We start from the raw sequence: 18037 nt of genomic DNA, 5'->3' as shown, positions 1-18037 counted from the left end.
AGTTTTATACCTAGGAGCTCTGGCCCTTGAAAGGGTATAGCAACAGTTCTTCCTCCCATCTTCAGTGCTGTATCCCAGCTGATGTGATGCTCCTTCATCTTCACTGTGGTGCCTGTCCAGATACTACAACCAAAAACCCCCATTATTCTGCACATCTTTCTCTTGCCAGGTAAGATAGAATGTCTTCCTCAACATTACCATCTTCTACCATGACAGGTAAGTTTTTAAAACAGCAAATTCTAGTATTTTTTGTTTGGGCATCTCAACAATAGTTCTTCTTTCAGCAGATCCATGAAATTGAGAAAAATTATGAACTCAGGTGATCACTACAAGGCTTTGATTTTCTTGCTCAGAACTGAGCTGCCAACTAGAAGTTACTTGTAGAAAGGTTTTTAAAATCACCATAAACTGTTTACTAATATCAACATGAAAAATCTGGAAATCAAGCAAGAAAGTGCTACAGCTACAAAGAAACACATGTGTTCAAAAGACTTTCATAAATGGAACCGGTCATAAGCCACTGAGTAGGTTTGTACAGCAAAACACTACATTGCAGTATAATTCTTAGTGCAAAATTTCTTTGCTTTCATCTAGATTTAGATGGCACCTAAATAATCACAACAAAGAAATGCCTTACTTGTGCTGCATTTGAGTGCAGCCTTTAGATTATCACTTAATAAAACAGATGATTGGAATTTCAGATTTACAGTGGCAATGATTATGATTTAGATGAGGAAGGACAGAGATCTTTGCTAGATGTTAGCTAGCTGGAATCCATTCCTTGCTCTTCTGCTTCTGGCTCAGGAGGATACAATTCATCCAAAATCAGCTCTGCAATAACAACAAATCATGTTTCAGAGTCATTTACCTACTTTATACAGTGTAATTACAGCTGGTATCTGTTTGCATTTTAAAACATACTGACTGTAGAAGGCTGCAGCAAATGCCCTTTATCAAGGTTTCATGCAAAACAGGTCTTCATATGCATTTTGTCATACAAACTTCTCCTCTTTAATGCCTTTTCAGGCATTAAAAGAGAGAACTATCTTGGGCAATTAAATTTATCTATTAGTGGAAAACCAGTAATTGGTACTTTATTATTTTGCAACTAAGTTTAAAACTAATTTTTGTTCACTGATTTTTAAGTCACTAGGGCAAAAGCACAGTATGTTTTAAAGGAAGAACCCAAATGCAAATTACAGGCTTGCAGGTGCATGACTTCATCACCCTCCCCAACTTCCCAAGCTGTTATACCATTTTGGACCCTTCCCAAGCATAACCAGACAAGGTGTTTGGCAAAGTTCTAGAAAACCTTGGCATACTCTAAGCAATCAGAGTAGAACCCATACTTGGCATACTCTGGCATCTCCAGAGAAGTCACTGTAACTAATAGTGGCATGCTTGCATCACCTGCCTTATTTATGTGATACGTACACTGACAATGATTTATCATTCTGGCTCTTAACAAGACCAGATGTCTTATCTGATATCTTGTAGCAAACCCACCTGCTGATGGAAGAGCACAGGCTTCTCATCAGCTCTACAACATACACGTAAATAATGCCATGAGTGAACAAAGAAAGGGCACTGAGGTACAGGGAGAAGAAGCAATTTCACAAGAGTAGCTCTGTCTAGGAAATGGACAGCAGAACTGTGCAAAACAAGGGGCAAGTCCTGATGGACATGGGCTAGAGAAGATTTCTGAGTAGTGGAGGAATGTTGTAGGTAGAAGAAGGAAAAGGAAGAAAGATGTTAATGATGAGGGGAGCGGTGGGGAAACAAAACAGTTGCAGGGAGAAGGTGTAATGCTATTTGGAGACTTGAAATAATGACACTTATTTTAGTAAGGTCATATATAGTGCAGGTTGCTTTACTAAAAAGAGTTGGAGTATGGGATTTTGTTGGATCAGATAGTAGGGGCATATCTCTATGGAGAGAAGAACAAGAAAACTATTAAAGAAGAATAGTACAGTAGTGATTCAGTATAATGAAGATTGAGAAGCACTAGACTATGAACTGTATTCAAAGGTATGAGCAACAAATATCCATGGTATTTGGTAGCTGCACTTGTTAAATGAGGAAAGGGACAGAAGTGGAATTTGTACTTCTGCAGCATGGAAAAAAGCCAGATTACCACTTGAGTTGTTTTACCTTCACAAGCACTCAATTTTTGAGTCTTTCTGAGAATTGCTCTTATGCCCGGCATGGCTTGGTCATATTGATGGAGCACTTCCAAACAGTGTTCATGAAACAGTTTATCTTTCTGAGACAGGCTGTGCAAGAGTAAAAGAGCATCCCGTAAAAACTGAATAATTTGTTCCTTATGTGCACACAAGCTGTTCTCAGATCTTCTAATCTTCATCCACTGTCTGTGTAACATTATAATTAGTGCCTTAACCACCTGCAAGAGGAGAAGAAAGTGCCTCAATACATAAAGTTATAGTAACGGAAAACTTAATTTATTATGAACTTTACTGATTAAACTTCCAAATTTCAAAATATGTCTAGCAAGCAAAAGCAAGGCTCCTGGAAGGTGGCCTCCTTTAAAGTACAGTACATTTCTCTTTCATTTTAGCTAAAAAAAGGGACAAAAAGCTATTTTAGCATTGAGTACCTTAAAAGTTCTCAGTAAACTCAGCCACTGTAGTGACATACCTCGAGATTACACTGGCATTCTGTACCAGGTAATGAAACTGCTGGACTGGAACTCCGCATAAACCTTGTCAGGAGTCTAACTGTCTATGACAAAAACATACAGAGTGCATTATAATGAGAACTGGGGTTCTGCAGAATTAGCAAACAAACAGCAAATAAAGGGAGGTAGACATGACATTTCATTATTAACTTCATACATTCTTGTTTTTTTCTTAACAGTTGATCTGTATCCCTACAAAAAATGTTCATTTTTTTTCCCTGTAAAACTTTAAAAACATAAAATTTGCCCTGCACAGAAACTTCTTTCAATTTTCTGATGAGGAAGGCTAGTGAGGTGCACTGGGCCTTAAGTTACTTCATACAAATCATGTTTACACTGAATCTGACAATGTAGGTAGCAGTATAATGAAAATGGTTGAAAGTTCTTTCATATGAGAGCAGGAGCGGAACAAGTAGAACCTCAAAGAAGTCACCACTGCCAGAACAAGCAGTACAAGTTTAAAAGCTATTCTTCCTATATATAAAAAAGCCATTATTTCCACTGAATACAATTAGTATAATCCTGAATTGCTAAGACTGCCTTTTCTATGTAGTAACTCATATACAGTTTAGAATTAATCAAGTTAAAATGAATCCTAGATCTTGCTTCCTTTTACTCGATCTAAAAGCAAAATAAAGCTTAGTGTTGAATATTTACAGCCATCTGAGGATCTTTCTTCCTCTTTCAGTGACTTAACTATAACTGTTATGACTGATGTTCTCTTGACCAGTTACTGATTCAGTTTCAAGCAGCTACTCTTGCAAATCAATGTCATCCCTTACTGCAAGCTAATACTTTCTGTTCAGTTCTATCTGGAGAAAGATCTTGTTTTCAGACAATTTGTGCGCTGCTCTGCTCCTCCCACTCCCCCAGCTGGAGATAGCAGGAAAAAACATATGAACAAGCAGCAGTGGTTGGTTACCTCTTGTTCCAGCTGAAGCCAAAGCGTTTCAGATGCTGATTTATCTGGTCTTGATGTAATATACATGTACAGGGCAAGAAGAAGGCAGGTGTCTGAAACAGAGATAACTTTGTTCTTTTTGTAACTAGTCAACTGTGTGACAAAACTAAATTTGATCCTAAACAAGACAACATTTCAGAAAATACATGAAGTGCTATGCTGGGACTTGTGATACAGGCTCAACTTCTTGCTTAACTTCAGACATCTTAAGCAGTGCTGAAGAAGCCAGTATCCCTAAACTTTGTAAATGCGTTTGTGCTAATACAGACCTTCATTCATAAGGAACTGGAGAAAGACTACTTGTCATACAGAGTACTGGAATACCTAAACTCAATGGTAGGTATCATGCATGCAGACAAACTTCAAAACTCCTCAAAACCCTTTTTTTCTCCCCTCATCAACATTAAATATTAATCTGGAAAGTAGTTTTAAAAATTGACATGGGTATAAAAGTACTGTATGTAGACAGATAATACAAGACATAATACTCTTCAAAAAATAACTGAAAAGTTTTCAGGTATCATAGCAGACTATTTGGGCTTGTAACACCTTGGAGCAAGCCTGTTTGCATTGCTTTTAGTTGTGCAAACTAATGTTCACCTGGTAAGTGTAATGAAGTCTTTTACCTGAATGAGAACAAAGTTGAACAACCAGTGTATGGTGTTGAGCAAGAATAGACAACAGTCTCACAGTCAAAAGGACAGCAGGCAAAGGGGTCTCTGGACACAGACAATGGAGCAGTATCTGGCTACTCAGTAAGTGCTGGAAACTTCAAAAGAAAAGAGAGTTAGAAATGGGAAATGCCCTGACAGGTTGAAAAGAGACTATTTCTTGTACACATCATCAGAATGTGTGCCTTTTCAGCCATCCAAAACATACCCGATTCCAATTTGTGCAGTCATTCTGCAATTGATACTATGGTTGTGTATATCAGACCATTAGCAAATTAATTGTCTCACTTTTGAGAGTGGCATTTTACCTACCAGAATGAGACCCTGTGCTTTCATTCTTATGCATCTCACAGCAATCTTGAAAACCCAAAATGAATGTTACAGATACTCTGATCAACTGCATATGGCCTTAAGAAGTTTTCTGACTTTCAGGTGATGGCTCTGCAATGAGGCAACAGATCTGCTTCATGCAAATGTCATAAGCAAATCTTGTTACAGATCAGGGGTAACGTTATTCATTAGCAGCAAAGGCAATAGAAAGATCCTCAACAGCTTCTCAAATGTGATCTGAAAATTCTCTTGTACACAACAAAACTTCTGCTGTCATCTGTACAAATTAGTTTCAACAGAGAGTAAAATTTGCTAGACAGGAGTGTGAAATAATTGTAAACCTATTGCTGACTTACATTGTTAGCAAGTCCATTGTTGAATTTTCAGCTAATTTCACCAAAACCTTTAGGCTTTGGTTCAGTATCCTGTCAGTCTGGGAGCCTTTTGCAGCAGAAAAAGCTAAAACCTGAAGCAGCTTTTTAAATAAGGAGTGTTGAGGTTGATTGTTATTGGGAGCATCCTGTGGAGCTACAGGCAGCCCTCCTTGTGTCCTGGTATCTTCTTTATCATCACACTGGCTATCACACACCTTTTTGTCCATCTTGGAAACCTGTTCATCTCCAGCAGCAGCACTTTCTTCCACTTCAGTAGATAGCAACAAGTGGACAACATCCCAGCTATAGAACACCAAATAATAAAGAATACCCAGTGATATAACTGTAGTTTCTTCAAGAGGCAATCTGAAGTCCTCCTTACTTGACACCGTATTTGTGTTGGTTCTGGAAGAAGCAGCTGAATGGTTTCCACAAGAACCATTTACTGGCTTGTCTGCCAGTTGTACCGCTTGACAGTATGCACCAATATGGTGTTCTACCAAGGGTAAGAGGTGCAGAGCGCCTCGGATCTTGCAGTGTGTGACGTGCAACTCTCTCTGGCTTTCTGTTTGGCTTTCTTCAGATAATCCTCCATCCATAGCAATCAAGTTCAATCCTGTTATAGCAAGGTCTTGAGCTTCTTGCAAGGATCCACGAGCAGCAATTTCCTCTTGAGTTGTCCTGCTGCTGGGTAGGTGTGTGGGCTTCCTATCCAAATAAAGGTGAAAAAAGGGAAAGTCTTCAGAAAAAAAAGGCAGAGAACATAGTTGAAATTTGAGTTACTCATATTCTGAGTCAAATAATGGAAAGGTGAGAGAGTAACATGAGATGTCTTTTCAAAAGAGAATGTAAACTGGGGAAAAAAACCCAAACCCAACCTTCTTGATACCTGGTATATAATTATTGCATATACAATTATCCATTAATTACATAATTAACCTATTTTATCATTTAAATGTTGTCCCCGTTTAGTATCTATGATGATCATGATGTTCCAAATTGAACAGTCCAAGCAAAACAGCATATAACAAAAGGAATGAGCTGTCCTTTGTGAATAAGCATTTCTCAGTATAGAGAATGCCACTATCCTAAGAACATGTCACATGCAGTTTAACAAAAATAAGTAAAACTTACGTATCCAAATAGTTGGGCTGCAATGCAGCTCCAGGTAGAGGCTCAGAGTTACTGCTAAGGAGATGGCAGAGTCCTAGTAATGACCCAGGGACAATGGGCTGTTTCATCAGTGCATTTAGTAAGATAGAACCTGAAAGGATGCACAAATAGCTTTGCAGTAGCTTTACCATGTCAACAACAGTAAAACCATGATTTTTCACATGATTAGCCTTTTTTATAGTGCTCTCAACCTCAAAATACCTTTTCCATTACAAAGTATCTTTCTCTACAAGATTTCCAGAAAAGTGAATTTATGACTTGAATATTAACCAAACTATACTTAGAGATACTTTAATTACAATCCAGTATTATCAAAACAGCTCAAGCCAGGTAACTGTATATTTCAATTATCCTGATGACTTGCTCTCCATGTTCCAGTTCAGACATTAAAATTACATGATGCAATTCTATTCTGCATTGGAAATAAAATAGTACCCTGCAGAATTCCTAGTGTTGACAGTTGTAAATGGCATTTAAAACAAAAATGAAAACAAAAGGTGCATTTTTTTCTGGTTTTATACTGGTTTACGATAAAGAGCGTAATATATTAATGCTGGAAGAACCAGCCTTGTAATAAGATGCCTTTTGATCTGTATCCTTCCATAAAGCAAAAACCAAACCCAGGCAAACTTTTTTCTTAAAGTAGTAATATAAGACTGTAGTTGGGATACAAGATAATATAATCTCAAGTGTTTTACTGCAAAATCACAATGTTAAACAGTGACTATCTGAACACCACGGTCTACTGTGCACAGTGCTTCTCAGCATAATACTGCTTAGTAGAGGCAACGAAGCTGCTCCTCAGAGATGCTTATTATTTCTGTATTAACAAAATTAAGTTACCTTGTGTGTTTCGTTTAGATAGAGAGTTGTAGGCACCATTTTTTCCCATAGCTTCATGCTTCAGGGGTAACACTTCAGGATGGGTTATCTTACTATCTAAAACAAACAGTAATTATGAGTCAAATAAGAGAACTACATTTCTTATGTATCTGTGCCTATCCTTTACACACATTCTGTTAGCCACAGCTGTTATAGGTAAGAAAACAGGCAGCAGACCAGTAAAAAAAGTGGTATAACTCAAATATGTCAAACAATAGTAAAAGCTGTATGAAGTAGAATTGCTTCCCAAATTAAATTAGAGAAGTGAATGAAATTTCAGCTTTACTGTCAGATGTTCCAGATTGTTCAGTGCTATTGCTCTCAACTTCTGTTTTAGAAAGAACCCCAATACCTTAAGTTGAATTCCCACTACGAGTAGAGATTAACAGAGGCACACTGAGTGTAGTTACTATAATGAACAGTCAGGAGGCTGAAAAAGTAGCAATACTAACACTTTAAGGCTACTGTATTTATCTTTTTGATAGAGTTCATAGTGCAATCCAATTTAAGACTGAATACTGTAACTGACAGTAACATCTCAGATTTTTTATGACTCCTCCTCTAAGGATTAGTTGATGATACCCAAATTTTTTTTCCATTTATTATTTCACCTCAGAAACATGGCCTCACAATTTTGCTTCAGATAATAGCAATCTTCAAATACATTAATATATTAATTTCTTAAGCTTTACTCAATTAATTTCAAGATACACCTTTGTGAGAATTACATAAAAGAGGAAATGAGTGTACTGTTTCAGTTGCTTCTTTCAATATGGCTAAATATGTACCCTGTAAAACTTCCCCTAAAGGCTCACTTTAAAGCGAAAACCACAAGAACACAAAAAATGCATTAGCTGACTAGCAGACAAAGAAATAGGCAAATCATTTCCTGATCTTTGCTAACCAAAGAGAAAAGCAGATTAACAATTTGAATATTTCAGTTCATCACATAATAAATAGAAGTTTTTATGATGGCAAATAGCCACTTCCTTGTTGACATCTTGGCATCTGGTACATAGGCATTACCAGGGGCATGAATCAAAATGATCTTAATGCAAATTTCAGTCAGCTATTTCATGCCAATTGGTATAAAAAGAAATATAAGCAAAACCAAAATGTAACAAATACGTGCTTGTTTTTCTCTACAACAAACTTACTGAAACTGTCCAGTCACATAGTATAAAACTCCTTATCTAAGGCAGAATGTTTAGATGCAGCTAAAAATGTTGCAAGTTGCATACATGTTTACCTTCTTTGATCAAAGTACTTCGGGCAATCCCATTTTCTGAAGAACACGATGGTCTAGTGGACATTTCAGCACTGAAGGATTCCTTTGTAGGGAAAGATCTTTTTTCAGGCTGCACAGAACATCCTTCTGGTATCACTTGTATTGCAGAGTTCTTTTTAGGGCTAAAACAGAAATCAAACACTAGAATCAATCAGTATTTCTTTTGTATTTAGTTTACTAAGCAATAAAAAAGGATCTGTTTGCACTGATGTGTGAAAGATACTTCACTATTAACTCTGCAATTTTGTCACAAATGCAGTGAAAGCTCTTTGTGAGCAAAATCCATAGAGGTCAACAGACTTTTTTAGTTGTGTTTTTTAAAGACAAGCGAGCTAAAAGTTACATGAAGAAAGAAAACCTCTTCAACAGTTTAAGCACACATATTGTAAAAAGGAATACAAACTCATTTTTCAAACCTCCTACCTTGGTGTTAAAACTGTCTGAATAACATGCTTATTTCTTTCAGACTTCTGAAGTTGTGTTCTTAATTCATTCATTTCTGCATCTTTGAACTGCAGCTCTGACTGTAATGACAGCAACTGAAAAAGGAATTAAAAAGACAGTTTTACTGAATAATTCAGAGGTGTCAAAACTGTCAAGCAACTAGAATTACTGTAAGATTTCAAGATTACCATCTACTTACTGTGAACTCTGCATAGATCTCCATTTTTATGTATGCTAGTGCAACTAATACTACCTTAGAACCAAATGCCAGAAGTTCAGGCAAGAAGCGTATGACTTGTGAAGACAGACCAAGTGCCACGCAGAGCACTACTACAGTGAGGCCATTAACAGCAAGAGTGAACAGGACAAAAGCACCCACTGTCCTCTTCAGGGCTTTCAGAGAAATGACTGCAATAGGAATAGCACTCTGATCAGTTATAAAGCACGTTCTGTCGCTTTTTTCCGCTTTAAAATACTTTCCAATTTTAATGGTCTTGGGATTGCTTAAAAAAAAACAACCAAATAACCAACCAAAAGTAAATGAAAACCTCTACCACTTGAATTTTACTTTCATTTTGACAGAAGAAAACCTGCAGCAGATTCTTACAAATACTTTATTCTAGCTGAAGGAAGCATATATAATTTGGAAATTCCACACAGCTGTTCTTCCTTTGACTATATGATCTGTCTTATGAAGTCATAAAATTAGCTTCTGCATGTGACATGCAGGTAATTGACACAGTTACAAACCTTTTTGGAGAACTCTTTTTCTTTTTCACTTAACATCTGAGATTTTTGCTGTTCCAATAGCATGTATGATCTTTTCTGTTCCTCTATAGCACACTCCATCTGCTGCATCGAGTCACGCAAAATTTTAATTTCTCCATTTTTAGTAAGAATTTCATCCTGCATTTCTTTCAGCTGCAAACAGATAAATTTCATCAGAAGATGCATATAACCAGAAGCAGGTATTTATATCATTATATGGGTCAAAAATTAGGTATATTTCGGTATATTAGGTATACTTTCTAATGAGAAAAACTTTCCTGTAGCCCAGTGCACAAATTCTGCAATGTTGCTTCTAATATTTTCCTGGTTAAATCATGCTCAGCTACTGTTTTTTCTAACAGAATTATAAAATGACAGCAAAGGCACATTTTCATACTCTGTTGTGGCACCTGCCAGAGACCATCCTTCTCCTTCCCCTTCTCTGTGATTATGTTCTTTTTTGGTAAGTATTCTACTCACATCAGTAATTTATTCATTGTTTGGGCGATAACAATGATAATACTTCATCTAGCATAGCAGCCAACAAGCACGCTGTCCTCAGGCAAGCTACCACCCCCAGACTGTATCTTCGCCACGTGTGATACTTTCTGAACAACCATCTCACTCAGAGACAAGACTTTGGAGGAAGAATACAATTGTTACTCAGGAAAGCATGGAGAAAGGGCAGAAATACACCTCTATGCCACTGCATAAAGTTGTGGTTCACCGCCATGTTGAACATGGTGTAGAGGTAGGAGCTGCCACAATAAAGGATATAAAAGAGCTGGGAAAGATTCAGACACCAGAGGTAAGGGTGATGAAAGAACACACTATACAGTACTAAATACACGTTTAATATTTCTGGATCAGGAACTACCTACATGAAATTCTACCAGAGGCTAAAAGACTTTTCTAGTAAAAATAAAATCATAAACTTGCTCAGGTCTTATATTCTTCTTAAGCTGTCTGCCAAAAAAGGATGGACCTGGCGTGGGCATTTGCACCTTCTTACTTTTCTGCATCTATTTCTTCCCCATTCCATAAGGAATCATCATATAAGTAACAGAACACAGCTTGCAAGTCATTTTCTCAAGTCTTTAAGTTTCACAGAACAAGGTGCTGGCTACATGACAGGGCAGAGGAGAACCCATTTAATGGGAAACAGGTAAAAATGAGTATTTGCTAACCCAAAATGACCAAGAAATAAAATGTTGCTCTCATACCAAATACTACTAGAGCTGTTTCTAGTACAATGCTTTTAATAGATCCATGTATTTCAAACATTACTATTCAACTTAATAAGAATTAAATACTTGGAACCAAATTTATCCCACCTTTCAGTTCACCTTATCAAAAAAAATGTCATATTTGGAGAGGGGGGAAAATTTCTCACCTTCTGTTTCATTTTTTCATGCTGCGTTTGCAGGACTTCAAACTGGAAGGCATCTCTCACCAGGCTCTCTTCTGTACTGCTTCCTGCTGCAGAAAAAAGCCAAGATCAGTTCTGAAGCACGGATGATGTATGTACATCAGCAATGACTGAGCATCTTGTTATTTGCTCTTGCACACCTCTGAGTATCATCAGAATTACACTGTCACTACAAATAGGTAAATCACACGCGTCTGTTCACAACATAACTCTGCTCTAGCGCTTATCCATCAGCCCTTAAGGAGCTCACACCCGTGCTCCAGCCACACCGACCTGGCACCTTCCTGCCCGCTGCGGCAGCTCCGTTCCAGGGCAGCCCCGCCGCCACCGGCCGCTCAGCGCCGCTCGCTCCCAAGCCGCTCCACGCGTGTTTCGGGGGCCCGGCAGCGGCCTCCTGGGACAGCGCCTGAGAAGCCAAGATGTCGATCTCCTCCAGGTCGTCCGCCGTGAAGTCGTCATTGTCTCCGAAGAGATCTGCCGGCCCCGCGCTCTTGGGACGCTTGTACGGGGGGAATCCGTTCCCCAGGGCCCCGCCAGAGCCCGTCACGGCCGGAGGGGCGGCCCCGGCCCAGCCCGCCCCGCACAGCACCGGGCCGCTCCGCTTCCGCGGCCCGAGCGGCGGCTGGGCCGCCATGGCACGGGTGCACCGGGCACTGGGGCCGCCGCCGACAGCCCCCGCCGTGCTCCAAGCCGCGAGCCAATCACTGCCGAGCAGAGCTCCCCGCAGACCAATGGGAGCGCGGCAGAGACTTCAGCACCTCCCGAGGGACAAACCGAACCTCCGCTGTAAGCGGGCCGCTGATTGGCCGACCGGGCGGCTCGCGGACGGGCGGGAGCGGTGCTGCTCAGGTTGGCGGGAAAGTTTGTTCCGTCAGCAGCTGGAGGGAGCAGGCTGCTGACGTCAGAGCGTTAGACGGTGACGTCATATCCGCCTTGCTGACGTAACGCTGGGCTCCGGCGTGGCGGCACCTGGGCCTCGTGCAGCCATCACCGGCGTCATGACCGTGTGAACCTGGTGAGGCCATGTCTGGAGAACTGTGTCCAGTGCTGGACTCCTTGGTACAAGACAAGGAGCTGCTGGAGAGGGTCCACTGGAGGCCACAGGGGTGATCAGGGGTCCGGGAGCATCGCTCCGATGAGGAGAGATTGCAGGAGCTGGGCCTGGTCAGACTAGAAAGCAGACTGGGAGGGGATCTTGTTAATGCAGATCAGTATCTCAAAGGTGGGTGCTGGGAGGATGATGCCAGACTTTCCAGTGGTGCCCAGCAACAGGACGAGGAGCTATGGCCATAAACTAGAGCACAAGAACTTTCATCTCCGCATGAGGAAGAACTTCTTGACATTGAGGGTGGCAGAGCACTGGCACAGGCTACCCAGGGGGCTTGTAGAGTCTCCCTCTCTCAAGACATTCAAAACATGCCTGGACACGTTCCTGTGTGATGTGCTCTGTGTGGCCCTGCCTTGTCATGGGGTTGGACTGGATGATGTCCAAAGTCCCTTCCAATCCTAATGATTCTGTGGTCCTGTGATCGCTCAGCAAGGCCAGGTTAGTGATGTCATGAGCAGAACCTGCTGGGCAGGGTTGTCAGGCTGCTGGGTGCCTACCTCCCCAGCAGAGGTTCACAGAGAACCCCTGCACACACCACTTCTTGTGCTGGCAGCCATTGCTGCTCCTTCCTCCTTGCATGGGCTTCCTGTGGCAGCTGTGGTGGGACAGGAGGCCGCAGACATGCAGGTGGTTTTGTTTATTCCCCATGGGAATGTGAGACATGAGACTAAGGAAAGGAAATTCCTCCAACTCAACCAACTCAACACTTACAAAAACCAGGAAGCACTCTAATTTTCTGTTGCAGACTCAAAGGGGTGTTGTTCTCTTTAATTGCATTAGTTGCTCTCATAGAAGACCAGTCCTAATCTAACACTTGAGTCTATAGAACAGCCCATCACAAAAACAAAGCATTACCCCAGTGAGCTCCCAGCTATGTTGGTAAACATTTTAAGTTTAGACTAGACAATAGCCCTGCAGCACATTTTAAAAACAAGGTTAGTAACAATTTTCAGTGCTATAAATCAGTTCACAAAGCCCTGGTGGTCTTTGAGAAACAATGTGCTGTTAGTATGATCTATTTCCAAAGCTTTCAGAGAATTCTGATTTCTCTTGTTCATCTCTCTATGTGCAGAAAAACTTAAATAATTATTAGACTGTAGTTTGATTTATCGATGCACTGCTCTGGCACAAGCGGCGGCAGCCTCTGATTAGTCAGTGAAGCCAAAAAAAAGCCCCTGAGGGTCAATGCTCTCATCTGTGCTGGCTCATCCCACCTTCTCTGCTAAAGTGACAGCAGGTGATCCCTCTGAACTTCAGCAGGTGGGATTGCTGCATCTGATCAGGATAAAAGGGGCAGTCTCCTAGATCACAAGACTTGTATCACTTCAGTTCTGAGGTATTAACTTAAGGTTTCCTTTTTGTTTTTCTAAGAAGTTATATTTTATTAATTGCTATACCAAGCTTGGAAAGTTACGGAGAGATTTGATGCTTACATCATTGGTGGTACCATTATTTATATTTGGAAATACTCTTTTTCTTCTTGTAATGGGAATTTAATTCATGTCATTGTATTCTGGCAACAAAGAAAAGGTAATTCTTGCTTTTAAGAATTTATTGATTAGATGCTTAGAAAGAAATGATTCAGAGATAGAATGAAAATAGAATTGCTTGTTCTGTTTAAAACCTCTTCTTGCAGGTTGTAGTGCTCTGCTTGTAATCTGTGTTTATAGAGACAGGTAACAAGCTTAATTTAAGTAATTGAAAATGAACTCAAGTTAGACTTTGGTCTTAATGCTGCTTTTTTATACCGAAAGAAATAGGCTAGTGCTATTATTATTACTGTTTTTACATAACAGCATACTGTGATACAGCTTCAGCTTTCCCTTTTCCTTTGGTTGAAGAAAAATGGAATGATAGAATGCTTCCATACATTTTATTTTTAAGATAGTTATTAAAAAGAATTAATAAGGTAAGCTAAGATCTGACTCTGTTTTCCTCTAGGGGTTCCTGCTAAAGAAATGACTTGCAGAAGAACAGAATAATGACAACGAAGTAAGTTTGAGTTGATGACTTAAAATATTCTTTGTGAAAGAAGGTTATATGTGTGGTAGTTGTTGCAGGCATTATGTAGCTGCCATCTAGTCTGGAGTATGAATTATGTGGGTGGCACCTCAACAGGGCTTGGCTGGAGGTTTCTGCTCAAAGATGAGTCTGTCAACCTGCTGAGTAAAGGAGCAGTTTGTTTATTGGATGTGCATGGCAGCTTGAGCTGGGTGTCTCCAAAGGGGGATCATGGCTGCAGATTGTGTACTCCAATTATACTCCTACAGGCAGGTCTCCTCTCCATTCTGGTCAGAGGGTTCTTGATTTCTTACTGACTTTCTTGGTCATTGGGCTGGCTGCCTTCCGAAATAATCTCATTCCTGGGGAGTTGTTTCCTTGGTTCTTTTCTTCCTTGCTTACACCTGCTGGTTTTATATTTGCAGCATTAGTTTTAAAAAAATATTTACTCTTGGTCAGCTTTTGCAGCCTATGGCTTTAACTACTTTAGTTTCTAGTACTAAACAAGGTTATTAATCCTAACAATTCCTAACTGCAGTGCTAACTTACCTGCTTCTGCTATCTGTGGGATGAGGCTTCGCAACTCCAAGCCATGGAGATCTTCCAGCAAATGGAGGAAAAGCAACCAAACAAACCCCCTAGAAGCTTGTGTGGGTTGTTTGTGGGTTGTTTTTTGTTTGGCTTTTTGTGTGTGGTTTTTTCTGTTGTTTATTTTGTTGCATTTTTGTTTCCTCACACCTCCCTACCCCCCCCCCCCATATATGAATATTTAAAATTCATTTCTAATGAGAAAAAACATGTCAATGGCTACTGCTAAATCTTTCTGGAGCAGTATTTCCACATTGTTGTTTAATTACAACTCCAGTACTCTCTAAACCAGGCTATTTATATGAGTGGTTAGCTTAAGAATTGGCAAATAACTTGTTTCTCGATAAACCCTTCCCAGAGTTTGTTTTAAATACTATTGCCTATGGAACCATTTTCTGTCAGGGAAACAAGGATTCAGGTGTGCAGTTGGGAAAACAAGATGTTAGTTTCCTCAGAGGTGAGATCTTTTCTGAAGAAAGGTCCTTTTCAGGCCTTGAAGAATAAAGGAGGGATTAGTTTGCTTTTTAACAAAGGAGAATACAAAGTCTTAGAACTTAATCAACAGTGCAAAGAAATTGACACCCTTTTTCCAAAGGGGGAGTTAAGACACAAAGCCAGTGAAAGGAGTGGATGTATTTAAGGCAAGGGGCTGGGAGAATGGTTGTGGCATTGCACAAACTTCTGAGTGAAGACTGCTCTCTGAGAACTGTGATTGGTTACAGCTGCAGACAGCCCTGGCAACACTGGCCTGCCCTTAGACAGTGCTCTTGAAAGCACTGATTTGCAGGAATTGCTTGTGAACAGCACTTTAAGATGGGGGTGGGGAAGAAAGTTTGTGCTAGTGCTTGGAGTACAGGGAAAGCTTTTTGTGATCTTGGGGAATCCTGGCGATACCATGAGCTGTTTAAAATCTTTAAAATAGCTTCCGAATATTGTCACCACACTGAAGGGGGCAGGGTCACAGCTGAATCCATCCATGTCTCTGGATGTGTTGTGGAACTCAGCTGCTGCTTGGCAGTTGTGTGGAGAAAGTGAGGCTGGTGGGGTGCTCGCAGAACTACTGGTTTGGAGCTCTTGGGTAAAGAGACTTGCCAGGATAACTGACCTCGACAAAATTTTTCTATTGTAATGAGATGAATTGTAGTTGTTCAAACTTGGAGCCCTCAGCAGTGATGCTGAGCTGTCACTAAAGTTCTCTGTCTCAAGCCATGTACTTTACTCCACGGAATAATCTGACACAAACTGTTCAACCAAGCATCTCCATGGCTCAAGTTTTTATGCCCCATAAAAAAAGCTGGTCCAAAGGGACACAAATAAGGGTCTCAGTTTGCACCTCTCAGTCGGTGCTGTGGTGTGACCTGCAGGTGGAGAAGCCTGGCACTTAGAGCAGTGTGTGTATGGCTGCTCTTATGCACAGATGAGCATTAGGTTTGTGTTTAAATCTCCAAATATTTCCCGACCGGTATCGCGCTTAGAACACGCAGTATAGTACTCGAAATACAAACCAGAGATGTACCCGTTCACCGCCATACACTCAACAACTCTGTGCCGTTCACAACGCAGCATTGTCAGCTTAACTCTGGCAGTGAGTTCCCAGGCGGTGAAGCTGTGCAGACCGGCTCCGTGGCAAACCGGGGCCCCAGCGCGGCTCCCTTGTCCTAAACGGCGCTACCGATCGCGACGCGGATGAGACCCGGCCCCTTCGCCAGCAAAACAAACACGGTCTGGCCCACGCAGCAGACCAATGGCCGAGCGCGGAGGCCGCGGGCGCCCCGCCTCCACCAATGGGATAGCGGCCTGCCCGGGGCACGGGGCTCCTCCGTGTGACGTCGCTGCTGCGCGGCTCCGCCATTGGCTGGAGGCTCGGGGGGCGGGCCCGGGGCAGCAGCTGCGGAGCTGGCAGCGGGCCGGGGCGGCGGCGGGGCCGTGCTGCCAGCCTGGGGGGCCATGAGGACCGAGGTGTGCACGGCGGCGGCGTTCATCACCCGCCTGCTGCGGGCCGCGGGCGGTGTCGGCGAGGAGCAGCTGCGGTGCTTCCGGGAGTGCCTGCAGGAGGCGCTGCTCGGTGAGCGGGGCACGGGCCCCCGCCGGGGGTTGGTGGGTGAAGGGGCTCTCAGGGGCGGCCGAGCCAGCTGGCCCCTTCACTGCCCGGCAGGGGAGGTCAGGCGGAGCGCAGGCTCCGCGGGGCTGAAGGGCGGTGGGGCTACGGGGCCGCCGTAAAGCTGCTCTTTGTTCCCTCCCGCAGAGCACTATAAACATCATTGGTTCCCCCTGGTGCCCTCCAAGGGCTCCGGGTACCGGTGCATTAGGATCAACCATAAGATGGACCCCTTGATAGGAAAGGCAGCGGGGATGATTGGACTAAGCCACGAGAAACTCTTCCAGCTTTTACCCAGTGAACTGACTCTTTGGGTCGACCCTTTTGAGGTGTCCTATCGCATTGGTGAGGATGGGTCTATTTGTGTCCTTTACGAAAGTCCCCAGCCTGGTGGGAAGGCGACCAAACCGCTGGAGAATAGGACCAGCTGTAAGGAGGAGTGGAGAATTGGCAGATCCAGCCCTTCCAAGAATTACATGATGACAGTATCTAGTTAAAAATGACTGTTCCTTGTACAATTATGTATGTATCCCAATCTCGTGTTAAACTTGGATGTAACTGAGCTTGGTTTTGTTTTGTTGTTGTTGTTTTCTGTGGGTACTTTTTGTTTTGGTGGGTTGAGCTTTTTTGTTTTTGTCTTTTGGGGGTGAGGGTTGGGGGGTGTTAATTTGGGGTTTTTTTTGGTTTTTCCTCAATTCTTTCACCCTATAGTCATTGAAGCTGTAGTACTGCCAAGTTCTTCATGGCCAAGGGCTAATGTATAAAGCAGTTCTTTTCACTGCATGTTACTTTCTCGACTGTGTACTGTAAATGCACTGTACAGTTGATTGTTTTACACATTTATATTTTCAAACAAGTTTTGGCTATTTGTAATAAAAAGCAATATTGTAGCATTCTTTATGATGAATTTTAGTCTAGGTTAGCACTTGTTAAAACATTCCTGAACTGTTTGACCAATAACACAAAAGAGGGATGGGAAGCACATCTCACAAGCTGCACGTAAATCTCATCTGTGATCTGTCTGAAGACTTCTCTCAGGGTCATTCAAGTTTGGCTGCAAGGCGAAAGTCACGAAATAACTCTTATTTTTCCCTTTTCCAAAGCATGCATTTATTTGAGGGCTGGATTCTGTCATGTCCTGACATCTTGACAAAAAAAATTGGGGAATTAGTTTGTCTCAGTATTTCTAGTTATTGGAGTAGAACAATAAAGACTTGCCCAAACTGC

General features: G+C 41.7%; 2 protein-coding genes across 4 annotated transcripts; one reads left to right on the top strand and one right to left on the bottom strand.

Moving 5' to 3' along the window:
- Window positions 1-389: 389 nt before the first annotated feature.
- ATRIP (ATR interacting protein) lies at window positions 390-11649 on the bottom strand. Of its 3 annotated transcripts, none has more exons than XM_031042382.2 (13): window positions 11289-11649; window positions 10980-11065; window positions 9569-9739; window positions 8798-8913; window positions 8336-8496; window positions 7048-7143; window positions 6166-6295; window positions 5014-5739; window positions 4283-4425; window positions 3618-3709; window positions 2656-2739; window positions 2152-2401; window positions 390-831 (listed from the first exon to the last, which is right to left on the bottom strand). In XM_031042382.2, the coding sequence occupies exons 1-13, from the start codon at window positions 11647-11649 to the stop codon at window positions 764-766; spliced, it is 2484 nt and encodes an 827-aa protein (XP_030898242.2). In that variant the 3' UTR covers window positions 390-763. The 3 variants fall into 3 exon arrangements, with proteins under 3 accessions (XP_030898242.2, XP_033922390.1, XP_033922391.1); XM_034066499.1 differs by having other exon boundaries at window positions 10980-11062; XM_034066500.1 differs by lacking the exon at window positions 7048-7143.
- Window positions 11650-16601: 4952 nt separating this feature from the next.
- LOC101871213 (protein BTG1-like) lies at window positions 16602-18037 on the top strand. The gene is made up of 2 exons (XM_005141561.3): window positions 16602-16777; window positions 16958-18037. Exons 1-2 carry the CDS (start codon window positions 16660-16662, stop codon window positions 17305-17307), a joined length of 468 nt encoding a protein of 155 aa, XP_005141618.1. The 5' UTR covers window positions 16602-16659; the 3' UTR covers window positions 17308-18037.

This window comes from Melopsittacus undulatus, chromosome 9 (genome assembly GCF_012275295.1).
Source record: "Melopsittacus undulatus isolate bMelUnd1 chromosome 9, bMelUnd1.mat.Z, whole genome shotgun sequence".
Classification (NCBI taxonomy): Eukaryota; Metazoa; Chordata; class Aves; order Psittaciformes; family Psittaculidae; genus Melopsittacus; species Melopsittacus undulatus.
The sequence above is the reverse complement of the archived record's forward strand: the minus strand, read 5'-3'. Positions and strand labels throughout refer to the sequence as shown.